General features: G+C 37.2%; 3 protein-coding genes and 1 long non-coding RNA gene across 6 annotated transcripts; 2 read left to right on the forward strand and 2 right to left on the reverse strand.

The window, feature by feature from the left end:
* ccr9a (chemokine (C-C motif) receptor 9a) lies at positions 1-2393 on the forward strand. Its single transcript, XM_077231088.1, has 3 exons — positions 1-140; positions 380-447; positions 708-2393. The coding sequence occupies exons 2-3, from the start codon at positions 394-396 to the stop codon at positions 1758-1760; spliced, it is 1107 nt and encodes a 368-aa protein (XP_077087203.1). The 5' UTR covers positions 1-140; positions 380-393; the 3' UTR covers positions 1761-2393.
* Positions 2394-7675: 5282 nt separating this feature from the next.
* Positions 7676-10835, forward strand: LOC143739164 (uncharacterized). 2 transcript variants are annotated; one of them, XM_077231385.1, is made up of 4 exons: positions 7676-7862; positions 8251-8320; positions 9066-9148; positions 9574-10835. In XM_077231385.1, the coding sequence occupies exons 2-4, from the start codon at positions 8294-8296 to the stop codon at positions 10583-10585; spliced, it is 1122 nt and encodes a 373-aa protein (XP_077087500.1). In that variant the 5' UTR covers positions 7676-7862; positions 8251-8293; the 3' UTR covers positions 10586-10835. The 2 variants fall into 2 exon arrangements, with proteins under 2 accessions (XP_077087500.1, XP_077087509.1); XM_077231394.1 differs by lacking the exon at positions 7676-7862 and adding an exon at positions 8104-8145.
* Positions 10836-10870: 35 nt separating this feature from the next.
* LOC143739184 (uncharacterized) lies at positions 10871-12714 on the reverse strand. The gene is made up of 2 exons (XR_013204143.1): positions 12505-12714; positions 10871-12118 (listed from the first exon to the last, which is right to left on the reverse strand). It is a non-coding gene; the product is annotated as an uncharacterized LOC143739184 (long non-coding RNA).
* A 937-nt stretch (positions 12715-13651) lies between these two features.
* prpf4ba (pre-mRNA processing factor 4Ba) lies at positions 13652-23490 on the reverse strand. 2 transcript variants are annotated; one of them, XR_013204126.1, is made up of 16 exons: positions 23225-23373; positions 21721-22890; positions 21154-21294; positions 20460-20606; positions 20301-20382; positions 19683-19890; positions 18088-18161; positions 17663-17753; positions 17417-17564; positions 17085-17222; positions 16846-16999; positions 16646-16760; positions 16356-16507; positions 16170-16256; positions 14970-15777; positions 13652-13905 (listed from the first exon to the last, which is right to left on the reverse strand). XR_013204126.1 is itself a non-coding variant. In XM_077231124.1 (15 exons), exons 1-15 carry the CDS (start codon positions 23320-23322, stop codon positions 15574-15576), a joined length of 3009 nt encoding a protein of 1002 aa, XP_077087239.1. In that variant the 5' UTR covers positions 23323-23490; the 3' UTR covers positions 13652-15573. The 2 variants fall into 2 exon arrangements, 1 of the variants encoding a protein (XP_077087239.1); XM_077231124.1 differs by having other exon boundaries at positions 13652-15777; positions 23225-23490.
* Positions 23491-23635: the final 145 nt, after the last annotated feature.

The following is a 23635-nucleotide window of genomic DNA, read 5'->3' on the forward strand; positions in this document are numbered from 1 at the left end:
AGACCTTAAAAGCTTCTGCAAAACAGACGTTTTCCAGACGGCGCCAAAAACAACGTGAAAGTGATCATAGTGATCAGCAGCTCATCAGCAGACAACAGCTCATCTCTATTACTAGTCCCTTTTTTCTCCAAGATAGTAAAGTAAGTACTACCTATACATCAATTGAGTTTTTAGAGTATGTAAAGGAACAGATTGCTAATGCTTAATTTCATAAACAGACCAAATTCAAAAGACTGATTAATAATGATATGCACTCTTTTTTTGGTTGTGGATATTTGTGAATATAATATTTAGTGTACTTAAGTGAAATATAAGTGAATCTTTGTTAATGAGTTTTTTTATATTTAAATAAAATATATATTTTTTTTACTTATTTAAGAACAGAGATCAACGATGAACATAACCGAGCTTGTGACGGCATTCACTGAGAATATGACGTCAGAATATGTAAGTGATATCTGAATATTTACATTAAGTGCATGCTGACAACTCTGTCTCATTATGTCAATGTCACTTTTATTTGTATAGCACTATTAAAACAACACATGTTGACCAATGTGCTTTACATCATCTCAGTAAAATAGACAAAAAATTATGACTGATGTTTGTCTGCAACTTTAACATCAACAAAGTATTGTTTAAATACACATTATCGGGGTTAATAAACTAAAAGCTAAGTAAGACACATGCTTTGCTATATTTCACAGGATTTTGAAGAATCTTCCACAACTATGGGTGATTATGAGGATGGGTCAGTGTGTGACAGATCGGCAGTGAGACAGTTTCGAAGCTACTATGAACCTGCTTTCTATTGGATAATTGTCATTCTGGGAGCCTTTGGCAACTTTCTGGTGGTCTGGATATACACACACTTCGCAAACCGCTTGAAGGCAATGACGGACGTTTATCTACTGAACCTGGCTCTGGCAGATATGTTCTTCCTCTGCACTCTGCCCTTCTGGGCCGCCGATTCCATCTACGGCTGGACCTTTGGCTTGGCTCTCTGCAAAATCGTCTCTGCCATTTACAAAATCAACTTCTTCAGCAGCATGTTTCTACTTACCTGCATCAGTGTCGACCGCTACATTGTGATTGTCCAGACTACCAAGGCGCAAAACTCCAAGAGGGTTCGTCTCTTGTACAGCAAGCTCATTTGTGTGTTAGTCTGGATCCTGGCGGCCTTGTTGTCCATTCCAGAGTTTCTCTTTGCCAGTTCGAAAGAAGATGACGAGGGCAATAAATTTTGCACCATGGTCTACTGGAACAATGAAAACAACCGCACTAAAATACTGGTCCTGGTTCTCCAGATCTGCATGGGCTTCTGCATCCCTCTCATAGTGATGATCTTCTGCTATACCAACATCATCCGCACCTTGCTCAAGACGAGAAACTTCCAGAAGCACAAGGCCCTGCGGGTCATCATGGCAGTTGTGGCGGTGTTTGTTATCTCTCAGCTCCCGTACAATGGGATGTTGGTCTTGGAAGCCACTCAGGCAGCCAATACGACAATTACAAACTGCGAAGAGGTCCAGCGCTTTGACATCGCTGGCCAAGTTCTGAAGAGCCTCGCTTACATGCATAGCTGCCTAAACCCGTTCCTTTACGCCTTCGTTGGAGTGCGTTTCCGAAAAGATGTGATTCGAATTTTCCAAAACTTTGGCTGTTGTCCAACCCTGAAAAACTCCAAGTTGTTGTTGGAAAGCCATGCCCGCCCATCTGTTATGTCGGACACAGACACCACCAATGCGCTGTCATTGTGAACAGGGTCAGATCACTGTCAATGAGGCTTGCTTAGCAAAAGCTTCTGTTTTGCTGCAGGTGCTTGGCATCTGATTTTCAAAACAGAAGTTCAAGGTTCCACAAGAGCTCTTGCATGCCTGTCTGGTGGAGGGCTGAAGTAACCTGCTCACCACAATGAGATGGCTGCAACTTTGAATATTGCATAACAAGAGTTCTCTGTTTGACTGGGCCATTTATATGAAAGTCAAATCCTGGTCAAATAATTGTGTACTGTATGAACAGTATAAACAGTGTTGCGGCAAGGACTGATTTGCCCATTTAACAATGGGCGGTTACAATATTTTCCATCTATTGTTCAGCATTAATTTTTTCAGTTTATCAAATGTTGTGTAACAACATGATTTGTCGGGGTTTGAGCACTGAATTTCTTTTCTAAAAAAAAAATGTTATAATGCTATTTTTTTGTATTTTAATAGCTGCAAAAGTATGACTGTGAAAGTTTTCATGATTTAAGCCAGTTTTGTACAGTCAGGGTTTTATATCTGTATTGTTTTCATTTCACACCAAACATAATGTGTATAAATATTTGCTGCTTATTTTGTAAAATTTCAAACAGTATTAAATACAAAATGTCAATAAACCTGATATACATACTTTTTTATTGTAGTCTTATTCCCTTTCTCTTATACAAACACATTATGCATAAACACACATTTTCAACATCATACACTGATATCATTGGGAAACTACACCATCAGAAAAAAAATAGATTTTTGTTTTTAACTTCAGGGCCAGAACAGCTTATCACTGGGGCAGTTTCCACAAAATGCACATTTTGTGGGTAAATATAAGGTACTAAAATGTAACTTTGAGGGTACTGCCTCAGTGACAAGGCCAAGGTACAATGTTTGCACACAAGCATACTTCTATTAATATAGACATGAGAGTATCTATGATGTTTTATTTGTGATACTCGAATCTGGCAGATTGCCACAAGTGCGTACTTTGGCGCAAACCGTTGGGACTGTGACGTACACTGTCTGTCTGGTTTACTCAATGTGGTCTTGTGGGGAGACAGATACACTCACTAGAAAACAGACACGTGCTTGCACACACACACCTTACCCAAGCATTTCAAAAATCAACACACAATGCACTCAAAAAGTACCTTGAATTCAACAGACCTACAGGATGGGGCACAGAAAATCACATACATTTCCACATAGGCCTATCTGCTTATTAAAATGAAAACTGATTCAAAAGGGGTTCTTCTGTAACTTAAATTTAAAAAACAAACAAAAAATTCTCTACCATGTCTACTAATAAAAAACAAAACAAAAAAAACATTGTTGAATAAAATATAGGCTAGTCATATGAAGTGTAGGCTTTTTTTATTATGATTAAAAAAGGAATCATTGCAGTACATGCTCAGGATCAAAATGTTCTGTTTTCTCTGCTCTCAAATATATTAGTGAAGTGCAGACAGGGTCAAATAACCACACAAGCACACCTCTGTCTCTGCTGAGTTTACGACAGGAAGTGGCGGAGAAGCCAACCAACGTATGTTCTCTCCAAAGTGATGTGACGGGCGCTGGCTGTCAATCAACAATAAATCTGAGGTTAAATATATCATTAAAAAATATATAAACACATATAACAAAAACTATAAACACGAGACTACATGCACATTGTGGCATAGCCAATTTAAAATTCTATTATTGTTTATTTAAATATTTTGATCAGATTATCGTTTTTTGTCTGTATGACTCCCCCTATTGGACATGAAAATTTTTTCTATCTTGGAAAAGATGTTTAAATTAAAGTTAAAAAGGGCAATTTAATTTAAATATAGGCCTATATCCTGTGTCGTCATCTTGAGTTTATGGGTTTCTGGCAGTAGTGTTTAGGATTAGCACACAAATGATAAAGCTAATACTAAATAAGTGGACTAAAAGCCACAAAACGTGGATTTAATAAACTGCCTCCAGCAGTTTTGGAAATGGTTCGCCAGTGGAGTAGAATTCAAGAACAGCAGGGAGTCTTGTATCGTCGGACTCATGTCCCTGGGGGTAGAGGAAGTGTTGCAGCTGCTGTTACCGCAGGGGCTGAGAACGAGAAGTGAAGTACTTAATAATCTCCGTTACCATGGTCATTAAGGAGTGGAACGCACTACCACTCTTGTATGTCAACGCTGTTACTGGCCCTTTAAGCATTAAGATATTGAATGTTAGTGTCAAGAGTGTACTAGGTGACTGGCCGCCAAAGCTGTACAGCCAAAGGTGAGAACCTTTATGGGCAGTCTGCTTGCTTCTAGACCCCTAGAGATTATGGCTATTGACTTTACCACGCTTGAACGCGCTAGTGATGGTAGAGAGAACTTCCTTGCCATAGGGTATTACATGGTTGTCTATTTAACTGTTTATATTATTGAACTATTGCGAAATAAATGTTTTTTTTATACACCAGCGTTCATCTGCGTTCTTTAATTAGGGTGGCCTGTGTGCAACCAGGTAGGCCTTTTGAGCTGACTATTTAATGGCATAATCATTGGACCTGGATATATTTAATCAGCATCTAGGGTGTTTATAACGACCCCTGGTGGCCACACACAGGAATTCAATCACGGGAAATAATACTTTGAGTTTGAACAACACTATTTTAAAACTACAGTTTTAACAAGTTTTATAAACATTAATTTAAAAATAATTAAATAGTAAACAAAGGAATATAACTCGAGATACAGAATTTTAAATTAATTCCCTCACACTTTGAGGTTTATCATAATTCTGTGGTACTGATATTTATTTTCTATTTCTTAATAAAAAGAAGAAATGCTTCCAGAGGTCATAGAGGCTCTTCTTGATATCATTAATTCATCTTTGTCACTAGGATATGTACCGAAAACTTTTAAGCTGGCTATTATTAAACCTCTCATTAAAAAAATGCAACTGGATCCTAGAGAATTAGTGAATTACAGGATGATCTCAAATCTACCCTTTTTGTCAAAGATACTAGAAAAAGCAGTATCCTCACAACTATATTCCTTTTTAGAAAGAAATGGTATCTTCAAGGATTTACAGTCAGGATTTAGACCGTACCATAGCACTGAGACAGCTCTCATCAGAGTCACAAATGATTTGCTTTTATCATCCGATTGTGGTTGTATCTGTCTATTAGTTTTACTTGACCTGAGTGCTGCATTTGATACCAATGACCACAACATTCTTTTAAATAGACTTGAAAATGAAGTTGGCATTAGAGGAATTGCATTAGCATGGTTTAAATCATACTTATCTGACCGTTATCAGTTTGTAGTAGTAAATTAAGAGATGTCTTATCGATCACAGGTTCAGTATGGAGTACCACAAGGCTCAGTACTAGGACCGTTGCTGTTCACTCTGTACATGCTACCCTTGGGAGATATCATTAGGAAGCATGGGATTAGTTTTCACTGTTATGCTGATGATACTCAGCTCTATATATTTTCGTGCCCCGACGAAACTTGCCAATTCAAGAAATTAACGAAATGCATAGCTGATATAAAAATTTGGATGACTAGTAATTTCTTATTACTTAATTCTGAAAAAAATACATTTCTAATGATTGCACCAAAAACCTCCGCACGTACTAACCTAGAATACTGTCTAACAATTGATGGCTCCTCTGTCAAGTCTTTGTCGTCGGTTAGGAACCTGGGTGTGCTCTTTGATACCAATCTCTCATTTGAAAGCCACGTTTCTAGCATCTGTAAAACAGATGGAAGCTTAAAAATATATCTGAATTACGACATATGCTTTCAATGAAAAATACGGAACAGTTAGTTCATGCCTTCATGACCTCAAGGCTAGATTATTGTAATGATCTTATGGGTGGTTGCCCTGCACACATAATAAACAAACCACAGCTGAGTTCTTACTAGAACCAGGAAGTTCGACCGTATTAGCCCGGTTCTGTCAACACTGCATTGGCTCCCTATTAAACATCATATCAATTTTAAAATATTGCTGATTACTTACAAAGTACTAAATGGTTTACCTCCCCAGTACTTGAGTGAGCTCTTAACGCATTATAGTCCTTCATGTCTATTGCGATCTCAAAACACTGGCCAGTTTATAATATCTAGAATATAAGAATCAACTGCTGGGGGTAGATCCTTTTCCTATTTAGCACCTAAACTCTGTTTTCCTAACATCGTCCAGATGTTAGTTTTCCTAACATCGTCCAGAAAGCAGACACACTCTGTCAGTTTAAATCTAGACTAAAAACACATTTCTTTAACCTGGCATACACATAGAAAATTATAAATCAGCATGAAGTTTTAACATCTACTCTCGTGTAATGGAAATCATACATTCCTATTATTCAAATCAGTTAAATGATTATTAGGCTGCACAAATTAGCTCAGCTGGAACCGGGAACACTTCTTATAACACCCGATGTACTCGTTACATCATGAGAAGAATGGTATCTACGCTAATGTTAATCTTTCTGCTTATTCCGAGGTTTACTGTAATCAGCTGGATCTAGGCCGTATGCAGACCAGATGGAGGACCTGCACTTAGACACGACCACAACGCATGATATAGTCAGCAGGATCCGGGCTGTATCCAGACCAGATGGTAGACACGACCACAACGTATCACTGAAGTGTCAAAAGAGATTGTGTCAACTAGACTCTCATCGACATGACAGCCATCGGCACTGATCCTCAATAAACCCGTCCAAACCAATCTGACTTCTGACCAATATGCTGCCTGAATCATAATCATACACTGTCCGTTCATTGGCCAGAGGAGACTGGACCCCCGACTGATCCTGGGTTCTCCCAAGGTTTTTTTTCTCTGACACCTGATGGAGTTTTGGTTCCTTGCCACTGTCGCCTTTTTCCGCCTTTGTTGCCATTGGCTTGGCTTGCTTAGTTGGGGACATTACTTTTAACATTTAACTTAATATTCAACAATAATATTGATCTGCCTGCATTGCCATGCACTAATATACAAGAACTGAACTGAGCTGGACAATGACATCACGGTTTACTCCAGAGCGGCTATATACGTATATATATAATAGCTTAGACCTAGGCCTAAACTAAATTAATAACTTTTTTTTTAAAACAAAAATAAAACATCACTGAACTTACTTAAGCTGGACTGTGACGCTATTTTCTTCTGTAACCAAACTCTTTTGCATTATTTTCCTGTTATCTCTGTAAAGCTGCTTTGAAACAATCTGTATTGTAAAAAAGTATGACTATTGTAAATGTGTCTTGAGTAATAATATCTAATATTTCATAGGAATAGCCTATTTAAATACATTTTTTTATTGTTTCTTATGTCTTAATGTCTCCAAAAAAAAACCTGATAAACATTATTTAAGTCCTGGTGTCCTTTACAGTGGACATTTATGAAATCGATGTCCTGTTTCATAACAGAAAGTCATATTTTAATTAAAAACCCCATCACATTTTACTGAGATGTTGATTTATTCCGAAAATTAATCAGATTTAAATGATAATTACCAAATATTATCATATTTCCACAAGAGTGTTAGATTTGATCACTAAATTAATTTCAGTTACTTTTAAAGAACAAGGAGAAGCAGTTTTCACATTGAAACTTCCAAGCATTTGATATTTCTGAAAAGCCCTAAATGTGCTCTTTACTAGCTCTTTACCTCATAACTGTGACATGTATGGTGTCAGAGAAATTCACTAAAATATAATATCCACTACAGAGGAAAATAAGGGTCCCAGAAGGATTTCTGTGTCCCAGGAGGATATTAAAAAATAAAGTTAAATAGATGTAAATGAGGAAACAATGATCTCAATGTAATATGTAAATAAAAGAAGACATAAAAACCTATCACATTTCAGTATGCAAATATTGGCGTGACATCATGATTTACCTGCTAAGCGTTCCGAAAGTATCAGTGGGGTACTTTCTGGTTTCTTGAAAATTATCTAGAAAAATTATCTTCAAATCCAAAGTTTGAATGGTTTCTTCGTGGAGCATAACTGACTAGAGGACTATCTTTACTTGTCCAGTGAATTTGTATCATTTGATTTTAGTGTAACCTGCGGGTCCAGTGCAGGTTTCCGGAAGATCGCACAGCTCTACTTGGAGGTGAGTGCACGTCTACGATACACATTTCATAGTTGCACTGCAGACTTGAAGGGATGTTTTATCTGGACAACTTGTCTTATCTGTGCCTCTTCGTCGGAAGAGTAAGATAAGGTAAGGAGTTTAGCTATTCTTATAATGGACCCAAAAGAAACAAAACCTTTGTGGAGCCTATATCGTTTCAGTCATCAATTGGAGGGTTGCAAATGTCCTGTTTTTGTTTTAAAGAAACTTCACTACCAAAAAAAAAAGGCTTTAATTATTAATAAACAAATATCTCTGCAAGGTAAATATTTTCATATCACATATTACTACGGTGTCCAGAGAGGTAACTTTAGATGACATATCCTTTTTCTATTGACACTCTTGTCTGAATATTCTGTGTTCACAGGACGTCTACATTACTGTTAGTACATCAACTGGAAAGTCTGCACATGTCTGTGGTAGTGAACGCACAACAGGTATCATGATAGTGTTTCTGCTGCTTATGAAGTTACATGAGCTGCCAGTGTAACATGAGTATTATCCTGTTTATATCATTTTTGAATAATTGAAAAAATAAAAAATATGTAAAAAAAAATTTAGATTATGCCTTTACAGTGGCTCCAAAATGTATTTAAAATATTTGGACACTTAAAAATGGCTGAATGTCGTTGCGTAAAAAAAACAGGTAGCAAACCAAGTGGCATTTCTTTTAACAAAAATAAATAAAATAATAATAAATAAAAGCATACATTTCAAGAATATTTCACAAAAAAGCAGTTGTTTCATTTTAAATTATGAAAGAATAGAAATATTGTTCAAAATGAATAACAAAAAATGTCTCGACACTTTATGGTTGTCATGCTTTAGTGGAAGATGTGGATAGTTAGTGTGATGTTTGCCATCCATTAAAATTTAACTCGAGACCAACTTGTTAAAAAATGCTTAATAAAAGTGAAGTAAAAATTTGTAAATCATTTGTATGTAAATACTTAAAAGTACACTATGTAACTTTTGGCTCTCTGGATAGATAGTGTATCAGGGTAGGACAAAAGCATGTTTTGGAAGATGCAACGAATGTGTATTGACTATTTAAATGTAGTACATTTTGAACAAAAAAGTTACATAGTTTACCTTTTTAAAAGCTTTAACTTGACTGACTGCTTCATTTCCTCTTTAAACCATTGTATATTTCAATGAAAAATCACAAATTGTATTCTGCAGGTATCTTTAGCAGCCTGCATTTCTAAAGCCTGTATGGCACAGGAACCAACCACCTGTTGCAGCCAAACAAAATCATCCCAGGTGTAAGTAGATACTGACTTCTTACTGACCCATCTGGTATTGCCAGCCAGATATACTCATCTGAGTGTTTTGAAAAATTAATTAATTCAGTAATTAGTAATTACCCTGGCAGTGGTAGTATTAAATGCTATAGATTCTCTATTACCTACAGATATGTTTAACACTTTGCGTTTGAAATCTAGGTCTAAGTAAAATGAATATATTAGAAATGTAGATCAGGACTTGGCACAGAGGTTTGCCAAGAATCTTAACCTTTTGTTGAACTGAATGTTGCTTTGTTTCATGCTGCAACACTAGACTTCTCACATTTTGCCAACCTGGAACTGATACTCCATGTGACAATGCTTGGATATCAATTGAAGAGGTTAAATGGCATCTAGAGAAATATTTATTTTATATTTACTTTTGTACAAATTATTTTCTTCAGCTTGAAGCAACATCATAAAACACAGTTAAGTATGCTGTCACAGAGATGGCAGAGGCTTGGTCTTCAGCCTCCAATCCACTGGGACACACAAGAACACATTTCTGAGGTAGAAACCAGACCAGCACTGGAAATTCACCCCATACAGGTCAGCTGCATTGTTTCGTCAAGGGACGAAGGACCAGATGAGATCAAGACAATCAGCGATTCCCACTGTAGGAGTTGCAATAATGAACCTTTTGAAGCAAATGCGTCAAAACAGCCCTCTAGTCAGGTGTCAGTTGAGTCTGAAAACCGTGACCTCTCTGATCAAGAGAAAGACAATATCCCTGTACTAAAATGGGAAACTCCAGCAGAATTGGACCTGAGGCCGGACTCATTTGATAGAGATCTAGAATCTAGAGAGACTGGAGAAGGAGAGCAAGTGTATCCTGAGTTTCTCCCATTTCCCCTCAAAGATCTTGACTTTAGTCAGTTGCTATCCAGAGCGGATGATTTGGAGAGCCAGCACAACGTTTGTTTAACCGACCCTTGTCTTGCAGCTATGGCGGCACGCATGATAAAGATGGAGAAACTTCAGACTGCGACTATACAGAAAGAACAAGGAAAGGCAGTCAGATCTCGTCCCGCAACTGCTTTGGTACGAAGCGATAATCGTCCGAGACAGGTGGAAAGCCCTTGTTCTCAGGCAGAACACTTGAGGACTAAAGGCAGTAATTCAATTTTAAAAGAATTAACAAAACTCACACTTTCTTCAAGCTCTCATTTAAAGTCTATGCATCGTAATCATCCCTCGCCAAATGCTGGGAAGGTGTGGATTAGATTTCAGCAACCACCAGCTTTACCTAAGAAGCCACACTCTGGTGCGGTCAAATTAAAGAAGACTGAAGCCCTTGTTCATGATCGTAATGTTCATTCGAGTACGTCACCAAAATGCAATAGTCCAAATAGCTTCAAGAGATGCAAACCCACAAAGAAAGGCATGCCAAAGCCTCAGAAGACTTCCTCTGAATAGACTAGTTTTCCTGTTAAAGCTCCTTGTAGGAAGACATGATATAATTATCTTGAAGGGTTTTAAGCTTGAAGATTGACAGTGTGTTATTAACTGTGCATGTCACTGTATTTAATGTTCCAAATTCAATACAAGTTAAGCTTCATCAACATTTGTGGCATGCTGTCAGTTACCACAGAAAAATAACCTTGAATTTTCCTTCAGTAAAAAAACAACAAAAACTAACCACTACATTTTTATCAATATATCAAAATGCTACGTAAAAATGAATTGAAACTAAACAAGTCATTTTAAAATTCACCATTTATTAATATTCAGGCATGTTTCTATAAAATGTGCAATATTGGCTATATAATGTGACAAAATGAACACATTGTTTTGCTGTGTACGGATGTAGATCATTTCCCCCAAAAGTGGATGAGGAGATGAGCTCTTGAAAGGCAGAGTAGGAAAGCAGCTGGCCATCAGGATCTTTCACACACTTGGGAGTCGCATTGACAGTAGGGAAAACTTTAACACTTACCCTGAAAATAGAATTGAAAATGGTTAGTTGTGGTTTAAAGTAAAGGTCACTTTTGTGGGTGACATGCAAACATGTATTTCATAAAAAGGAAAAGCATTACCTTTTGGTTGATAAATTTAGAATGTGTAATACCAAAATGAAACTTATGTTCATTGAGCCAATAATTTAATTTGTGAGGAATATGTATACATATGTATACATTCTAAATTATATATACTCAAATAAAAATTGCTTATGGCTTGCAAATGTAGATATAAAAGTGTTATACTGCATAAATACATTTGGATGTGGCCAAATGATTTGAGAAAAAGAACAACAACAGTATCTGTAACTTTGTCAAATTGATTAAAGGCTATTACTGTAGTCAATTTAATATCAACAGCTTAATTCTCATTAAGAGCTCTCGCTAAAACAGAAACCTTTTTCAGATGAGATTTCCTTAAAGAGTCTTCTTTATCAGACAGCACCTACAATACAGAGAATAAATATAGCAGTATCTTGGGACATTACAGAAAGCACACGTTCTTGAAATATCCTGGGAAAATACACAATTATCAGCTGACACACAAAGTGACTAAATTTGTCCATTTAGGTCTTGGATAAAAAATTATTCCAGGAACGAACCTCTGTGGTTCACACCAAACTAAAGTGAATGCAAGGTTTTCATGAAGCTGTAGATGGACAGTTTATTCTGTGATCAGACCAATAATAATGCTGGCAGATAGAATTGATAAAAGTACAGTACAGAAAAATGTGTTGTAAAATGTGATTTTATTTTAGGGATGTCAAATTTAACTTGGAATAATTGGACTAAACTTGGGTAATTACTATTGGATGTATGTATATACAGTCAGGTGGAAAAGAAAGTACACCCATTTGAATTCTATGATTGTACATATCGGGACGTAATAAAAAAAATTATCTGGCCCTTGGCAGGTTTTAAAATTAGGTAAATACAACTTCAGATTAACAACAACACATAACATATTAGACCGTGTCAGGGTTTATTTAACCTGACATGTACTTAAAAAGACATGTACTTAAAAAGGCAGAATCTATCATGTCTGATCGTTCTCATCCCTTGTATGTAGAATTTAAGGTGCTGCCTTCTGGTTCTCGCTTCAGTCAGCAACCAGCCAAAACAAACAGATTTAAATTCTCCTTTGTAACCTCTGCGATCTCTCTGCTTAACCTTGTAAAGAATAGGTAATGTCAGCACATAAGACATACTTGAACTTAAATGTTAAATGTTGTGGTTGTTATTTTTATTTTCATCTGTCTGACCCTGTATTTGAATTGATGTTGATGTTGTTGTGTACTGCATGTTAATCTATTTGGCTACTGCAGCGAAACTAATCGCCCCTCGGGGACAAATAAAGGTCTTGAACTTGAACTTAACAAAAACTAGGCCAAAGTGGAGACGCCATGTGTGACAAATAAGTGCACCCTTAATGCTTTCATAAGATTTAAGAGGTTAAGTAGTATAAGAGGGTAAATCAGGCTCTGCTAATCAAATGTCTTTGATTAATTTATCTACAAGCGTGACCAAATTCCCCCCAAGGTCAGAACGTGCATGCAACAGGACAATGATGCCAAGGACACCAGTAAATCTACCAACTGAAATGCTGTGGCGGGACCTTAAGAGAGCTGTGCATAAACAGATGCCCACAAACCTCAATGAACTGAAGCAACGTTGTAAAGAAGAATGGGCCAAAATTCCTCCACAATGATAAGAGACTGAAAGTCATTTAGAAAATTACTACAAGTTATTACTGCTAAAGGTGGTTCTACAAGCAATTAAATCATAGTGTGTACTTAGTTTGTCACACATGGCTTCACCTTTTTGTTAAATAAATAATGACACGGTGTAATATGTCATTTAGGACACAGGTAATTTTAAGACCGGCTAATGACCTACGATTATTTGTTCTGATATGTAAAATCATAGAATTCAAACAGGTATACTTTCTTTTTCCCCTGACTATAGTGTGTTTTCATTGATAACATCACATTTCATTTCACATGCAATATACAAGGGTTTTAATACATGAAAATATATAGCTGCCTCAATATTTTAGAAAGGGGCCCTTATTATCATATTTGTGGTCCTTGACAGAAATGATCACTGCACAGATCTACAGCTCAAGCCAAAAAAGATGGATTTTATAGAAATATTACAAAAAAAAGAGATTTAGTGATGCTACAGAAGAGATGGGAACATAAATCCTGTACACATCAGCTCTGAACTAGCTGTTTATTTCTAATCAGAGCTTTGCTTTGTGTTGGATCTAAACATGCCTTTAGGAATGACCTGGATAAAGGGCCTTGAAGAGGTCTTGTCCCTTTGAAAGCAGAGGCAGGCAGGAGGATGATGGACAGACGTGTCTCCATTGGCCAGAGAATATACTCGAACACAAAGAAACAATGGGAGAAATAGCACAAACAGCAGTTAGTGTCGATGAAACAAAAACCCACCATAAGGCTCCTAAGACGCTGAATTATGTTCTTACAGCGTTAAGATTAACTTGAAAGACAGACAACTTGTGTGAAGTATTAATTTGTGTTTTTTGCTCCACAAAACATCTTTATTTTATGTTGTTTAAATGACAAATAATGTGAATTTACAATAAATTCAAATTATTCCATTTTCATGCAGGACAGACTTTGCAAAAGATAACAGGTAATTCTTCCAGCATGAGCTATACTTTATGACCAGTGTATCTTAAAGGAATTGAGATATGAATAAAGAAGCAATTACCGCTTGTAACAAGCAGATTCATAGTTCAGAGCAGGAAAACCCCTGTATCAAAAAACAACATGGTCACAAACACGAGAACAGTCACAGAAAAGACATCTAAATTGTCTACACATAGCGAAAAACACACCAGAGGGTTTGTACAGTAGTGCATTGGAAACCATACATATTCTCATGCATATTGAAAAGCACTCAATAGGTTATACAAAAACTATGACAAGTGTGACAACTCTGAAAAAGGTGAGGTATGTCTATCGGAGGCAGTACACTGAAGGTGCTTGGGTCCATTGCAAATACTTGGATTCACTCTTACCCTCCTCAATGTCAACCATTTTTGAGACAGCAACTGTCAGTCTTTTCATTCATTCTGACTGTTTTGTCTCTGTGAGAAACCACAACAGAAGCTCCGTTTCAAAACCTAGTGAGCTACCCCATTGTCTATTTTAGACAGCAGCCTAGCGGTCATATTTGGGGTAAAATAGTCAGTTTATAATTATTTTACACTTTTTTAAATGACAATTTTCAGTATTGAGCATTGAGTATTGAGTTGGGGTCAGTCAAATATTTTTAGTTTTTTGTTTAAATTATTTTATTCAGCAAGGAACTGCTTACAACTGATGGAAAGTGACAGTTTAGACATTTATAAAGTTCTGAAATATTTATATTTCAAATAAATGCTGTTCTTTTGAACTTTATATTCATCAAGAATCTAGAAAAAACTATAAAGGTTTCTACACAAAAATATTAAGCAACACAACTGCTTTTTATTTTAAAATGTAGCATTTCACAATATTACAGTTTTTAACTGTATTTTTGATTAAATAAATGCTTGAATGCTAATTTAAAAAAAAAAGTATCCCAACCCCAGACATTTGAATGGTAATAAATTGCATATCTACGAAGCCTCACTAGGCTTTGGAACAGAGCAACAGGGAGACAAAAGGTTTTAATAGGCATCCATTTCTCCAAATTACTTTTTTTTAAAAGCAGAAGGTGCCAAAAGGGCCTGATGACGCTTTATTTGGGGCTTGAAAAGAAGGCAAAATGATGCCGTTTGTTTTGGAAGGGTTAGCTTACCTTCAGTGTACCAATAGAGGTGTACAACCTGCCTTTACAGAGGAGGCTTTCCCTGCAGACCAGGTCAAGCAGGACCCAAGACCTCAGATTCAGCAGAAACACACCTAGGGCAATGGGCATGCCGTGGGCCTGCACGCCAGGTTGCGTTCTCACTCTCACACCTAAGGGAGGGTGGATATAGACAGCATTTATGCTGGCCTGACTCATGTCACACTCTAAACAGTCCTTGGTGGTTGAGTAATATTTGGTTTACATCAAATTCTAGAATTATACAAAATATAATGAATGGAAACTTAGCACAAAGATGGATATTCTTACATTCTGAACCTTGATCATAATATCAAATATATCTGGCAATATCATTTTAGCTGCTACAAGAAGCTGTGTATGAAGCATGAAATCGGAACAATATAGATTATCTTGAAAGAATTTACTCTTTACATTTCATTGTAGGTCACCTAAAATAATAATAAAAAAATAATCAAAGTAAATCTTGAGTGTGTCCTGCGCTAAAAATGACTATGAATCAGAAATTAAAATAAAATAGCATGGCAATAAAATATGCAAATGTCTTTTGTTGTCTGAGTCATATCTGCAGATACAAAACCATCATTTGTCTCTGAGGTATGTTGCTGATCATATCCGCTCCTGGATGAAAGGATGCTGTAATGCCTGGTTGATGGTGATCCGCTTGGCAGGGTCCAGCATCAGGATCTGGTCCAACAGATCTTTGAGCTGAAAAACCTTCTTTCGCTGGTCCTCTGGTAGTGCCTGGCGACCCACCATGTCAATCGACAGGTCCTTAGTTGGGTTAATGGTGCTCATGATCGTGATCTTTTCCTGCACAATTAATAGGAATTAAACTGAATTCACAATATGGCTTAGTGAGATTATCAAATTGAAAAGGCTACAATTTAATTAAATAATAATATGCACTGTGTTTTTCAGAGTAAAGCGCAGCCATTTTCCTTTACACTCAGGCAGATGCTTCACACATACTCATCTCTGCATATAATATGCATTTGTGAGCACAACATGTGCCAACCATCTTGCCAAAATTCTAATTAGAAGTGCTTATGAATGGTATGTTGTCAACAAAAGGGAAGCTTTAGTAAAATTTTAATATGATTTTTTTTTTAACCCAAAATCATGAAGCCCTAGTTGTTAGGTCAAAAACAAAAAAGAATTAATGTGAATGGAATATATAACACTTACGAATATATAACACTTACCCTCTCAGTGACCTTATCAACCTCAGTGTACAAAAAGTTCAAGTTTTGGTCAAAGTGCTGGTCCTTGAACAGACCCTTCCTGATCATCTGTAAATATTAAAGAATATTTTGGTCAGTTTTAAGTATGTTTGGTTCTAATTATTCTTTTAATTCCTAATAGTATGTGTACTGTAAATTAATTCTTACTTTATTAGGCAATTTTCCTTTCAGGTCCATGGCAAGTTTTAGCATGTGGTTATTTGTCTTTCCAGGAAAAAGGATTTTTCCTGTGTAAAGCTCATATAGAGTACAGCCTACAGACCACATATCAATTCCATAATCATATGAATTTCCAATTACTGCAAAAAGAGGAAGAAAAACGCTTTAAAACTCTTAAAAACAGATTAATATTCAATGCACTAAGATGGTTTGATTTCATTTAAGTTTCTTTTAATTAGGTACAGTTCCTTTCTTAGTTCAATTCACAGCACACTTACCGATCTCAGGTGCCCTGTAGAAACGGCTGACCAGATATGGTGTTATGTCATTGTCAGAAACGTGAGACGCTGAGCCAAAGTCGCACAACTTGAGGATGGTCTTGGATTCGTTCACCTTCAGGGAGTGTCAAATACATTCATCTTATAAGACAGAAATGAAAACTAGAGTCCAATATTTACAGCAAGAGAATGTGACCCACCAGAATGTTGTCAGGTTTGATGTCAGCATGCAGAATGTAGCAGCGTTTGAGGAGTTTGAGGGCCAGGAAAAGCTGCTGGCTGTAAGAGCGCACAGCCTTGATGTGAAGACCAACGTCCTTGCCATACTTCCTCAACACCTCCCGCAGGTTCATGCTAAAGCAAGAAAACAAGAAAGTTGCTTTAATAAAAGAACTCAAGCTGTAGATTCACATGCATAGATTCTTGTTGACTGATGTACCTGAGTGGTTCGAACACCAGACACAGGTGTTGCTTGTGATAAAAGTGTCTAAATAGCCGCAAGCAGTGGAACTTATCATCTGCATCGGCGTCGTTCAGTTTTTTCAGAAACTCCAACTCTTTGAGGCCCGTCTTTTGCCTGTGGGACAAACCAAGGGCTTCGGTCACATGAAGAACAAATCCACATCTACTCTAAATCTAATTTATTGTCTAAATAAATCCTTACAACACAATTAGACATATCAAATCGCAATGTATGGTGTTGGTTAAGAAACTGTACCAGACAGAAATGTGTAAAGGCTAAGCATTCAGATTTTAAGGGAAGCCTCTTACATCATCTCATTGTTGCGTATTATTTTCACTGCCACTTCCTGATTGGCTCGGGGCAAGTCTCTGGCTCGGATAACATTACTAAAGACACCCTGTCCAGTGTAGCCATACACCCCATACCGTTTGTCCAACACCTCGCCAATGTTCACACCTGAATACATTAAAAGAACAATCACGTTTTTGATTTTCTCTTTTAACATGGATTCTACAGATTTAAATACAGCATTTGCTACAAGACAACAAACTCACGGTAATAGCCCTCTGCATCTGTCCAGTTATCTCTGAGACTTGGGTTCTCCTTAAAGTCCTTTCCAATGCCTGCGGCTCGTAACCTGGCACTCTGCGGAGAGAGATTAGATGTGGAATTGTCATTATCAACACAACTGAATTCAGAGAGTTGATTAAAATGTTTATTCATGAATGATTGACTGACACCGTAAGAGACCATTTCAAAGTCTGAGAGGCCTCGAGATCCAGTGAGCGCCACAGAGTCAGATTACCCACTTCAAAAAAAAAAAAGCTTTGAACAAAGTTTCCAGAACAGAAACAACAGCTTGCACAGGACTATGCAACTCTACCTGTAGAGATCCCCTTACATCGACAAATTCAATCAAATTCTGGGGCTTGCAAAGCCACTGACGAATACAATGGAAAGCAGGAACTTGGCTACTCACGTCAAAGTAAGCAGCGAACATGTCATCTGACTCTGTGAACATATCAGGGGCTGCTGGCTTTTTCAGATTAGCACCTAAAGAAAAAGAACAATGATGCAATGAAAGGAACATAGAATCGCTAATAATGTATCAGACCACCTTCCATTACATCAGAGTGAATGTTTCTTGTCTCATATTTTAATTTCCTCATCTTCCTAAACAACTAATATGAGAGCCGTTTTGGACTTTACTGAAGGGGTGGATTCTGGAATCCACTGCTGCTTCACTATATATTTATGAGTGATTATAATCAAGGTATTAATCAATATTTTTCCTTCTAAATATCACGCATATGACTTCTCTAGGCTTATGGGATTTTATTTTGTTAAAGAAGTTACCAGTGTGTTTGCAAAAATGTTCTTTTCATGTATTCGTTAATGTCTGTATTAAATATCTGAGGGGTGACTGAAGGGTTCTGGCCCATTTCAGGAATGCAGTAACAGTTCTTGCTCATTTATCCCGGCTTCTAGAAATTAATTAACTTCTTTAACACGCGTCACTTCATTCATCTGCTTTTCTAGGGTACCCTGACAACTATGGTCACAGAGGTCATTGAAGTCTATAGTTTAAGGGACCATTTCTTTGCTAAAGCCTTACTTTTAGATTAAAAGTGTCCTCTCATTGAGAGAAAGAACATGTCATCTTGATATTTTTAGAAGACTCTCCTGTTTATAGTTCGAGCCTGGACAAATCCAACCTTGAAGAAGCTGTGTGTCGGTGTGTGTGTTAGTATTCTTGGTTACAGGTTAAGGAACAAGTGGCATTATTGGAGATTGACTGACTTGTTTTCTTCGACATGCTAGCGCCTGAACACACAGTCTTGTGACCTCGAAGGAACACCGGGTCCTGGTTGCAGCCGTACAGACTATGGAGATGTGCTACTGCCTATCTGTCCATGTGTGGAAAATTACTACGTTTATCTATTTCTTAGCCAATCAGAATCTTTCACCCTGAAGCAAGGACGTAGCTTAGACCTTGGTGAAAGGTATAATTGCTGTGATCTTTATAACTGTAAGAGGGGCGGCCTAAGAACTCTGCGTGAGTCTTAAAGCTGACTTCTGCCTGATGAAAATGCAAAATATCTTCAGTAAAATTTTCTTTCATTTATTATAATTCTGATTCTTGTCTTAAATTGACTGCACTTCTAACTCCTGGTTTTAATTAATCATATCTTGTCCTTGGGTCTTTAACTGTGAATCCCCAAATAATACTGACATCTATTGGCATGGAAGTAGCATTAAGCAAATGTTTTCGGTTACTTGTGCAGTCACAGAAATGTCAAACATAGGAGGGGTTACCATAACAAAAGTAGTAGTATGGATGTGAAACTTTGAATCCAATCCATTCAGTCTTTTATTTAATTCTAACGCAATATTTTTTCTTTATAATGAAAATAATGGACTAAACCACTGATTTGACTGAAGTCTTTATCTCATGTGAGTGTACATCATTTTAAACGTTTGTCAATCAATGTCAACTTCTTTGTTGTGTAAAACATTTTTAAGTGGAAAGGACATCTACATGTTTAATTAAAGGTTATTTTGCAGATGACATACCTGTTTTTTCTTGAGAGACAAGACTATGCTTTGCCTTCACATTATCCTCGAATGTGTCCAGGTTCTCTCGCTCATAGGCTTTCACATCAGCAGCCACACGCTCAAGGATGTCATCAGGTGACGGCGATCGGCTGCGAGTGCTACTCTGAGGACTGCCGTGATCTGAGAATCCTGACATGTTACTGTCCTCATTCTCTGGCTTATATTTCTGTACAGGACATATTACAAATACAATCACATTATATACTATACGTTTGGAGTCGGTAAGATATTTAAAAAAAATTATTAAAAAGACATCTCTTATGCTCACCAATGCTGCATTTAATAAAATATACAGTAAAAACAGCAATATTGTGAAATTATATAACAATTAAAAGAAAACATTTTTCTATTTTTATACCTTCCTGTGATGGAAAAACTGAACACACACAACACACACACGGAGCAGTGGCCAATTGGGGGTTAGGTGCCTTGCTCAGGGGCACCTCAGTCATCTCCTGCCGATATTGAGAATCAAACCAACAACCTTCAGCTTACCAGTCTGACTCTTTAACCATTAGGTCACGACTGAAGAGAAATTTCTCTCCCCCCAAAAAAATAAATTAAAAATATTCTGACCTGCATGATGGCCAAGCGCTGAAGCCTCCTCTGCTCGATCAAAGCCTCCTCGTCCTCTTCATCAACATCATAATCCTCAATCCTAGACACAGATTCTAGTATTTAAACCAAATACGATCAACAACATTGAAGCAAAACATCATTTTCCTTAATACTCACACTTCATCATCTGAGTCCTCCTGCTCAGCCTTCATTCCTTCAGACAGACTGCCCTTAAACATGTCCTCTCTTTCCCTGCTCCTTCTCCTGCGCCTTTCCTGTGATCCTGAACGCATCTGCTGTCTGCGCTCCATCCGGTCACGCTCCCTAGATATTAATGCAGTTTTAATGCTACTGAGAGATTAAAAAGGGCATTACAGAAAGAAACGCACCTGTTTGGGGCTTAATCACAGTAGCGGTATATATCATCTGCTTTACACATTCTGTATAAAACTAATCCATTTGAATCAAGTGTTTTAGTCCAAACATAAACAAAGCTCAACCGAACCTGCTTGATGCACGAGAACAAACCTCTTGAGGTAGCTTAAACGTCATGTGTAACACATAATGAACCTAATTTGGTTCAAGTCGACATGCTTGAGCTTCCATTAACCACAATTGATGTCTGAGTTTGAGTGTTTATATTTTTTTATGTGAATAAAATCTGTTTATCATATAAAGCAATCATGTCTCTTCAGAAAATTTTGTAATAAACCGCTCCATTCATATGGATTAGTTTTATGATCTCTTATGAACTTTTTGAAGATGTCAATGGAGGGACAGAAAGCGAAATGTTTAAGCCTCTTGGGTAGTTGTATCCTCTAAATGAGGAGTTGCAGTGTTGCAGATTTAAAAGCTACAGTACACCAGTCACCTGTATCTGAAAGGAGACCTGCTGCTTCGTCTTCTGGGAGAACGGGACCTTCGTCTGAGAGGCGAGTGGTTTAACCTTCGTCTGGAGCTCAGACAAGGACTCTCGTCTCTATGGCCCCCTACCTCATCACGAGATCGCATCCTGTGAGTATAACAAAAAAGTATGAAATCGAGTATTAAAAAAAAGAAAAGATTTTTGGGTAACAAGGAACATTCATATAAACAATATTTTTAATAATAACAATGTGTTTATAAACTATTATATATCATTTATTACTAGTATTTTATTATTTAAATACTACTACATTTTATAATACTATTTATTAATTCATTACTTATTAATTTATATTAATTGTTTTATCTAATATTTAGATTAGATTTTATTGCAGATTTTTAAATTAACAAAAAATATTTTTAATAGTTATAGATTTAGTTTTATTAAACAATAACAACATTGATTGAATACAGATGCAATTACAAAAAATGTATGGTGGAATTGAAAGTTAGAGCAATGACACAAACATTTCTATCAAAGATTTAAATGAACAGAGCAAGAAAGAAAAATAACCTGTCATTGGGGAGTCTCTGACGCTCTTCCTCTCTCCGTCTCCGCTCAACCGACCGAGATCGCCCTCTCCTTGAAGGGGATCTGTTTTGGCATGAAGATCTATCCTGTCTGGATGCCCTGTCTGTGCTCTGCACAACAGGGAAGCGTTCTGGTGAGCGGAGGCCCCTGGGACGCACAGACGGACTGAGCTGTTCTGGACCTTGTTTTCTGCTAGGAGATCGGTTCTCTTTTCCTGATGAGGCTTCTTTTAAGGGTGCCTTTTCTGATTTCTTGTCTCTCTCCCTGTCAGCTTCTAGCAAGTTGGTGTTTCTTTCTTTAGATCTTGATTTGCTCCTTCTCGCTGATGATCTGTGGTCTACAGTTTGCTCTTCAGGCCGTGTAGCTGATTTTTTATTGCTTGATGGCAATCCCTTGGACTTCACAGGAGATTTGGACCTCTGACCACCATCTTTGGATCTCTCAATGCTTCGGGATCGTCTCTGCTCCCTTGCCTGGCTGGGACCACTAGGCCTCTCACAGATATTAACATCTAACCCAGTCTTGCTAACTCTAATTTCTGATTTATGAGCCTTGACTGACATATCGTCAGATGTGCTTTTGCCTTCCAGCAGAGAAGAAAGATTTTCATCATCTATGCAATCCTGTCGAGATCTTTCAGCATGTCCCTTAGCCATTACATAGTCATTGAGATCTTGTCTCTGTTGTTCACCATTTTGCACAGCCTCCTGGACCTCGCCATCCTCCTCTGAATCAGAGTTATAACCCTGTAATATCAGTCCCATACCTGATTGCACAGCCCCTTCCATTAGCTCATTATCAAGTTCTGCTTGAATCATGGCCCTCTGTTTCTCCAGATCCTCCAGAGCAGCAAGGTCATCAAATCTGGATCGCTTTGGAGAGATGACAGCACCTTCATAGCCAGTAGAACAGTCTTTATTGTAATGGAATGAGTCTCTGTGTTTCCGCTTATGTTTGTGTTTGTACTTGTGTTTGTGGTCCTTCTCATCTGGTGAGGGATATTTATGTTTTCTGTGCTTGCTTCGATGTTTGTGTTTTTTTCTCTTGTGTCTTTCCACCCTAGCGAAGTCGATGTTATTTGCTTTTCTAGCTCCATCTTCACCGGATACATGTTCATTTTCATCCACGCTGTCAGAGCTCTCCATATCATCCCTGGAAAAGAGTAACGTTAGAGAATAATAATATTCATATCATTATATTAATCTACTTTCCAACAAGCCTAACAAAAATTTAGCCTGGTTTGCTAGGATGTATGATGATAATGTCTACAGTTAGAAGGCAATGTATTCAAGACTTATGTTTCATTGTTGTTGGTTTAAAACTTGGTGGTTTACGTCGACCAGAGACGGACAGAAGTGTTAACAGATATAGACTGAAAACTGCATGCCAAACCAATTGTACGGAAATGTTTTCATTTTCAATACATATAACTTTTATTTAAATACCAAAATAATGCGATAAAAAAGTCCGTAATGGTGTAACTTACACATAATCCTTCGCTATTGTTTTGGCTAATGCGTCCATGTTCGCCATCTTGTTTATCCTGCTGTGCTGAGTTGTTTTTGGGGGGAAGAGTCGATTCATAATTCAGTCTGGCTTTGATACCATTACTATCTTTAAAATAAACAATCAACTTGTCTTCCAAATATTAATTTTAAAGGGTTTTAATTTTAACAATTTCCTCTCACTATACATTATAAAGTGGTTATCCACAAAGGTAAATTTTAACTGAACTGACTGAATCACTGAATCGACACACTAATCGGTTAAGTTCATTGGGCCATTCTTGACCAAACAACGCATGCGCAGTGTGTATGAAACGCTGACGAACGAAGGGATCTGAGAAAATGACTTGTCTGTCATCGATTTAGTGTTCACTATTTTTCCTACACACTTA

This window comes from Siphateles boraxobius, unplaced genomic scaffold (assembly GCF_051911475.1).
Source record: "Siphateles boraxobius isolate OS27281-9 unplaced genomic scaffold, OSU_SipBor_1 1, whole genome shotgun sequence".
NCBI classification, from domain to species: domain Eukaryota; kingdom Metazoa; phylum Chordata; class Actinopteri; order Cypriniformes; family Leuciscidae; genus Siphateles; species Siphateles boraxobius.